The sequence below is a fragment of the Acanthopagrus latus genome, chromosome 16 (genome assembly GCF_904848185.1).
Source record: "Acanthopagrus latus isolate v.2019 chromosome 16, fAcaLat1.1, whole genome shotgun sequence".
Lineage (NCBI taxonomy): Eukaryota > Metazoa > Chordata > Actinopteri > Spariformes > Sparidae > Acanthopagrus > Acanthopagrus latus.
The window spans coordinates 17,126,764-17,135,149 of NC_051054.1; the positions used below are offsets into that span (position 1 = coordinate 17,126,764).

At 42.5% G+C, this 8,386-nt stretch overlaps 1 protein-coding gene across 1 annotated transcript; it reads right to left on the reverse strand.

The window, feature by feature from the left end:
- Positions 1–3,145: 3,145 nt before the first annotated feature.
- pax1a (paired box 1a) lies at positions 3,146–8,020 on the reverse strand. The gene is made up of 5 exons (XM_037125110.1): positions 7,631–8,020; positions 6,349–6,978; positions 5,184–5,317; positions 4,445–4,658; positions 3,146–3,834 (listed from the first exon to the last, which is right to left on the reverse strand). Exons 1-5 carry the CDS (start codon positions 7,662–7,664, stop codon positions 3,722–3,724), a joined length of 1,125 nt encoding a protein of 374 aa, XP_036981005.1. The 5' UTR covers positions 7,665–8,020; the 3' UTR covers positions 3,146–3,721.
- Between the last annotated feature and the right edge of the window lie 366 nt (positions 8,021–8,386).

Here is an 8,386-nt window from a genome sequence, read left to right on the forward strand (position 1 = left end):
AATAGTTATAAACAGTACAGGTTTTACTGTATGGAATTTAGACATAATTGGAAAAAAGAAATACAACTGTAAGTGATTCTGGGACGAATAAAGTGGCCTAACTATCATGTTGTCACCCATCTCAAAGTATACACTCTAATAATAAAAGAAATATTATGTCTCCGTGCTCTGTACCAAGAGGAAACAACCATCTACAAGCAGCCCACCTGCTGCCCTTCCAGCACGGAGGGTCTGCAGCAGGCGCAGTGGGGGGTATCACTTGCGGCCCTGATTGATGACCATAGGTCCCGCAGGAAGTAACCCCGCCACCATGAAGGAGTGTTTTCTGAACCCCAAGTGGTATCCGGGAAAACAGAACGACTCCAGTCAGGGAGCATGTGTACTCATAGGCCATCTTAATGTTTGGATATACTGAGTCACTTGGGATTTTTCTGCAAAAAGGGAAAGGAACCAGCGACTACAAAATGGAGCTCAGAGGGTACACGAATTCCAGTGTGTATCCTAAAACTCGCTATTAAAACTGATCAGTGTGACACCTCAGTGGTTTGTGCTTTAACCTTGCTTGTAGCGTAATAGCACCCTGTGAATAAATGGCCTTTTCAGAACCTTTTTCAGAGTTCCTTTTCAATCAAAACTCAAAAATACTGTTGACTTAGACACCAGGTGGATTATGTACTATGTATATTATGTAGTAGTAAAATATCTTCACTTGCTGATTTGCCTAAATAAACATAATAAACAAACTGTCCTTAAAAAACAAACAAACAACACGAGTAAACATCGTTTTACTTTGGTTATATTTCTCAGACCCTGCCACCCTTCGAGCATTAAACAGTGTTCTGGGAACCTTATTTTCCTGTGAGAGCAGCCTATTTGTTCAGTGATGGAAAAGATGAATATTTCTGGGTTCGTATCAATACCACATTATATAGTAATATTAAATTTCAGAGTTTGAATTTAATCTCCATAACGACATAGTGCCCCTTTAAGTACCCCCCCCCCCCCCTTTTTTTTTTTTTAAAAAAGGCAATCTTCAAAAGGCATGCTGAAAATAACCTACATGATGAAAATATATCTGTCATTGATTTTGTACGAACAATATTTCCTGTCTCTAGGTTGGTTCGGCTTGATTCTGAACCAGCCAAGCCTGAATCAAGAAAGAAAGAGTCCAAATGTTCATCTGAAAATCCACAAAGTCACTGAGTCCAAAGACTTACAGAGAGACAGTTCTGACAATACATTTCTACTGATTTTTCAGGGGAATCTGAATACATCCTACTTCAGTATGAGGGCTACTTTCAATGACTATTATGTGGCCATTCAGTAAATTCAGCAAAACTTTTGTTTTTACGGAGTTAACATTCTCTAAACTGATATGGGATTAGGTTAATCGGGGTTTGAAATCAGCAGATACAAAACAAATCAATAATCTGAATGAGCCAAATCTCAGCTCACTGGAGGGAAATCCAGTCGAAGCATGTCTTAGTCTACATCAAAGGTCAGTAGACGTGCGTTTGGAGCCATAAAAAGGAGTTTGACTGACACCCAAAAGGGACGTACACTCTCCTATTTAATGTATTATACTGTCTTTGCAAGGCATAAAAATACCAACATAAAAAAAAGTTTTACTTCCTGGTTGCGTTCACACTGAAAGTGCTGTTAAAAACCACAGAAATGCTCAATCTCACTCGACCAAACTGCACTGGGCCAGTCACCAAACCAGCTGTGCGGCACACATTCCCCCTGACCTCACTGTCCTGCATCAAGTAACAACAGAGGAGATGCAGCATGTTTGCTGGGATGAGGACCAGAACCTTAGAGCTCAATTACAACTGTGGGCTGCATTTCACTAAAATCTATTAAAAAAAACAAGTTTCAAATATTAATTTATTTTATTCATCTTTTTTATTTTATCTTATTGCTTCATGGACATTTTCACAACAAGGGTTGAACAGAATATTTAAAAAAATGTAGCTTTAACGTTTCAATCTATGACAGACCAGAACTGTCATTTTATATTTTGGAGAACAGAAGCTGCTGATATTAATTTGAAGAAAATCAATAAAGCTACTGATCTGTTGTCGCATAGAAAAGAAAAAAAAAAAAGAAAAACTACTCAACATTCACGAATTCAACCAAGACGAAGACATATGTCATATATCTCATTTAAACTGAGTGCCACGCTTCAGACTTTCCCACTGGGGAGAATCAAATGTTTCCAAAAACACACACTTATTAATTGTGCGCGATAAATTATAGCATTATTGTACAGAACACATCGTAAAACAGACTACGATAGGGTCAGTTGATCACTACCAAAAGCAATAATCTTAATTTAAAAATAAATAAATAAATAAATAATTTAAAAAATGGGCCGAGCGATGATGAGATATCAGAAAACGCGGTGGACACACAGATAGTCAGTTGTTCGAGCAAACGGGCCGCACGCATAAACAGAAGCCTAACGCCTTTCATTTGCATGAGGGGGATTTGGTCTGTGTCCTGTAGCCCTGCGCGTTGGAAATTAACACCCTGCGATTCAAATAGTGGCGAGTATCAGGTATACAGCTGAGATAACATCAGCAGAGGCGCCCAGCCCGGGGAGAGCAGCGTGGAAGTGCTGTGGGTGCAGACGGTTACACGGCAAGTTTGATCTGCCATTAAAATGGGCCTTTATAAGGAATCATATAATACGTGAATTATCAATGGTTTTCTTTTCTTTTCTTTTCTTTCTTTTCTTTTTTTTTTGCGTAACATTCAATCCCAATGTGAAATACATTTTCATGCAGTGATATTTCTGTCGCTTCCAGCCGGACGGACTGCTGTGATGAGACTTGTGGTACAAACCTTTAAGTCACTATTTGGAATCACAAAAACTGTAGATTAAATTATTATTGAATTAATAGATTATCATCAGTTTAAAAAAAAAATATGGGGATTATTTTGGTGAATTTTGATGAATGTGGCCCAACACAGCTGGAAAAACCTCAAGGGGAACGGAATTCTCAAACGTCCCCTGGTATTTCTCCGTCTTTACGGTGACATCAGCACCACACACATGTAAGGCCTTGGCCAGCGGAGCGAACAGAAACAATACACCGTTTAAAGGACCTGTGATGGAGGCGATATGAACTGCGACAACACGTGGCGTTTAACAAAGCCTTTATTTTTGAATATTTACAGGAAATTATAAAAATATATAATTAAAGCTTTGGCAAATATTTTACATTTAGACAATTTATCTCTTTGTTCACATCGTAGAGTCACTGTAGAGATCATGGCCACAAATTCAGATCATATAATAACATGGCGGATTACAGAGTAGCCCTGTGGTTTTAGGAATAAAACATCGACGACAAACTCAGACTGACAAAAAAAAATCTTTTTTTTTCCTTTCTTTCTTTCTTTTTTTTTTTTGTTTACTCCTGACAGCCTCCAGGAGAGAACACAGACGAAATATTCCAATGGAGAAAACAAAACTGTCAACCAATGAAGGGAAGCACCGATACATCCATGCAAGCTTACATTCATATGGCCACCAAGGCCGATATAGCTATACTGTACTCATAGTGAATGTGGACAGGCCTGTGTTTGACTGTAAGCTGCAAACACTCGGGGGGGGAGAGAGACACAAGCCGTAAAGTGTTTCAGACTTACTGTTGGAGTTGCTGAAATGAGTTCAATTAAATGGATCTGGTAATTAAGGTGGTGTAAATCCCGGTTATGACGATGAGGTATGGAGACTGGGTCCGTGCACACTGTTCAAGTCTTCATGTTGCTGCTGCTGCTGCTGCTGCTGCTGCTTGCTCAGGGGACTGGGTGGCTTTCTGTCTCCTGCAACACGCAGCAGAAGTACAGTTGGACCGTGCATGCAACTTCACCGTCAAAGCACAATTCACCCCTTCAGGTTAGAATGCATTTAACGTGAGTTAGTCCACCTACACGTCAGAGCAGATACTCAGAAATTCTTATTTTCTGGTATTTTTTTGTTTTTCACGACAGAATTCGTATGTTTTCGTTTTTAAAATTATTCTTATTATTATTCTTTAAAAACAATAGCCTTTTCCTCCGTTTTATGGGTGTCCTCAGAGCTCATGACTGACGCCGGCCAAGTCTGGTGGGTCAGTGTTTTTCTTAATTGGCATCTCATGAGACTTCATTTGGGATTTGGTAAATGTTTGCGCTCGTTGCGGTCATCGCTTACTGCGGAAATGTGTGTGCCTGAGAAGGGAACGGTGAAGGGAGAGACTGCACGGTCCTGTGCAGTTAATAATAATAATAATAATAATAATAATAATAATAATAATAATAATAATAATAATAATTCACTAGTTCAAATAATCGAACATAAAGCAACTTTCAATCCAGAGAACATCATTCAAAACATGGACTCGACGCAGCTGTCACCAGTGTTCGCATTAAGCCGTGTCCCCCTTCTGTCTACCTTCTCGGGCCTGATGCTTGAAGGTCATCGGCGAGTGGATCTCTCCTGCGTGCATGCCCATCCCGCTGCCTGGGTGCGACAGGGCCGGGCTCTGCGGCTGCCAGTGGTGGTGTCCCGGGGCCACGTAGCCGCCCGCTGGCCCGCTGTACACCCCGTACTGGTTGGTGGGAGAGTAGGCGCACGCCGAGACGTAACCGGACAGCGTGGAGGAGGGCTGCAGGCAGACACATGAGATATGGACTAACTAGGCAGAAGAAAAAAAAAACCCAAGCACACAGCTCTCATAATTACATGTGACAGCAGCATGTGGCCTACAGCAGTGGTGTCTGGATGGCTTGGAAGTAAACTGAGGAACATGAGATTCGCTGTAATTTAGTTTACCATAATTAATACTGATTAGAGTACACACGGCTAGGTCCCCTCTGTCTGTCATCTCAAACACAAGCAGACGTTTCATCTAACCCAGTAATAACACTCCCGGCAGTCTCCTGGGTAAACTCTTATCAAACAGAGCTCTGTGGCCTCATGTGACTCTGTCTCAGGGTCCCTGATATGGAAACTTTTCACAACTCTGCCACAGGCCTTTGGAGAGTGGAGAGCAATAACTTACTGGAGGCCTCAGCCCATTTTTGGCACTGAACGTTTGGACATTTTTCCACAAAGAAAAGAAAATGGTGTTGTGTAGTCCCTTGGCGTAGAAACGTTGCAGGCTGTACAATATATGTATATTTTTCTTTACCTGTGCGTATTTTATGTCGGCCTCGAGGGCTGACTTGTCGATCCCGTTGACCGCGTGAGCCGCGGGGAAAGCTGCTCTGTTGACGCTGCTCCATTCCTCCATTTTTGGTGGGTATCCGTCCGCCCCAGCGATGGCTGATTTAGAAACAGTAACCTCACGTCAGATATGTGTCAAAAAATAGCATTGATCAAATCAATTCAGTCTCAATTAGTGCCAGAATTAATTATGTAAATTATAGAAATGTTTTACGCGTGAGCCTGAGTATATAACACATTTCATTTTGCAAACAGCAGGCCTATTTAAGGTGGGCATGATCTTGGGATTAATTAAACGAGTACAAAATTGAATTTCAAGATAATTATAATAATTAATAAGTACTATTATAGGCATTAATATATAGATAAATAAAAAACATATCCTGTTTTAATTTGATCTTAAAGAAAAATACAAAACAAAACAAAAAAACAAAGAAGAGTTAAAGTTGAAATCAAACACAGCAGCTTATCATAATTACTCTTCTCACATTTTATAATTTATGTTAAAAAATTATTTGGTGTTATTACACCCGATACAGCCCTACATGTCATCATGTTACGTGTCCGCGGATGCGTGCGTAAAAGACGCAATTCTCTTGTATAAGCAGGCCTACAGCGTGGAGTTATTTCAGTCAGATATACTCATTTAAAAAATATATTATAAATTATATAATCATATGTTATTTTATACATATGTTCTTCAAATGATATTGGCCCTAATGGCACAAAGATACACCCGGCCAGGCAACTGAACATCGGGTGAAAACAGTGACGAGGGGACCAGAGAGGCAAAGAAAAAATGCCTGTAATGACTACTTGAAGGATTAGGGAGGATCTAGCAGGTGAGCAAAGTGTTTGCAAACGCATCATCCCGTGAAAAGGCCCATTGAGAGTGGACTTACTGCTTTCTGGCTGAATGGTGAAACGGAGGCCTGTACAACTTGTAATGGACACATTGTTCTGCCCGCAGCCTGAACAGGTTGTGCGGTGTAACATGGCAATCCGTCATACAGAGGCAACACAATAATAACCAGCTGCACTGGTTTATTAAAAAACCTTATTTGAGAGGAGCAGAGGGAGCTGCTAAAGGCTTTACGTGTGTGGCACAGAGGCCTAAGGGTTTTCCTCACCTGCAGGATCCATGAAGGCTCGTATACCGAGGATGTTGCTGACGGTGTGCGCAGACGGCCATGCCCTGGATAAGCTCATATGTCCAGCCGTCACCGGTACTCCAGGAGGGCTGCCCATTTTAGTGCCAGTGGGCGACATGGTGTTGGGGTAGGAATAAGGGTATATGTGGTTGTAGGAGAGGCCGGCCTGCGCGGACGCTTGCTTGCCGCTCTCGTACTGGTTAGGCTGGGAGAGATTTCCAATCTTGTTGCGTAAAATCCTGCTGATCGAGCTAACCGACGGGACGTTGTACTTGTCACAAACTCCGTCTGCCAAAAGTCTGTCCCGGATCTCCCAGGCAAAGATGCCGGGGTCGCTTTGTTTGTATTCCCTGATATTCTTCACCACGTTAGGCGTCGTGACCCGCGGTTTGCTCCCACCGATGGCACCGGGTAAGATGGAGCCCGTCTCGTTGTACCTCGCCAAAATCTTGCTCACGCAGCCGTGGGAGACTCTCAGCTGTCGGCTTATATCACAGGGCCTGATCCCGAGCTGAGCCAGCTCCACTATTCTTAACCGTATGGCGTTGGGCAGGGGTCGCCCATTGACGAACACGCCGCCTAACTGGTTCACCTCTCCATAGGTTTGCTCTGCGGGAGAAAAGAGACACAACGTCACACACTTACACAGCGTGAAGTGGGTAAATACGTTAGGAAAATATTAGATGCAATACGTCATGTTATTGTCATTTTAATGCACTCATTCTGCCACAACATATAAGTTCATAAAACAATTGTTTGTGTGTATTCTAAGTGGACAACTTGACACAAGCGGCTGTAAATCACACCACAAAGTTGTACAACATGTGTCAGCCTACACACACTGGGATCCTCTGGTTAATAATTCCTATTTTGCAACTTTACAAAAGGGTGTACACTGATTGTCTGGGTTTTTCCTCTACCATCCCTGCGTGCACAACAAAAAAAAAACAACTTTTAAAATGGCGAGCTTGGGCTTGATTTACCACTCCAGAGCTCTCCAAAGACACACTTTTCATAGGATAATTGCTGGTGTGGTCCCATTGAAGATTCAAAGCTTTTAACAGACAGCAAGGCCCGCTGGAAAAAATCCTCTGTGCAATAAACTTTGACAAGCTGTCGCCAAAAGACACTCTCCATTTGCGCATTATCTGAACTTGGAGGGGGGGAAAAAACGCTTATTTCTGTCTTTACGCAAGCGTGCCGAGCGGTGGATCCATACGCTCCCTGTCACTGAAGCATGCACATGGTAACACAGCCTTACCCATTTGCCTATATGTGTCGTGATGCTGGGACATATAGGTGCCCCTTCAAATGGCTGAACGCGTCCGAGCGAAAGCAGGAGAAGGAAGGGGAACGGGAGGAATGAGCCCCAGAAGAGGAAAAAGGGACCTCTTAAAAATTCTCCGGCGAGTGTAGCGCGCCCCCTTCTTCTGCTTCTTCCTCTTCTTCTTTCTTTCTTTCTTTCTTTTTTTTTTTTTTTTTAGAAGCGAGTGACTGCTGTGAGGTACAGTGGCACCAACGTGATCTTCATCCGATAAAAGCAAATTGGAGTGATCCCGGGAAGTCCGGAGTTTGCTGGAATTAATTTGACGCGTCCTCCACGTCAATCTTCGCTGTTATACGCCGAGCCTCTGCTTTGGTTTCATTGGTCGTCCCGCGCTGGAAACGGCTGTCAGCCAATGCAAACCCCATCCGGTTTGCAACCGTGCAGCCTCCACGAGTATTTTGCATAGGGGAAGTGGCAGAAAGGGAAGCGTTTCATCCCGCATGCAGCCTCCTGGTCAGGGCTGATACATCACAGGAGATATAGACTGGGCTGACAGTGGAGGGGGGAATCTTCCTGGAGAGGTTTCAGCTTCAAAATAAAGTTCAAACACTTTCTGACGGCTTTAGAAAATAAATAGATTAAAAAGATATTGGTGACATAATTTTAGTTTGTCTCTTATGGGAGAAGTATCACATACGGATGGTATTAATATTGAACATGTAATTGCACTAATCAGTCATTTAGCTGGTT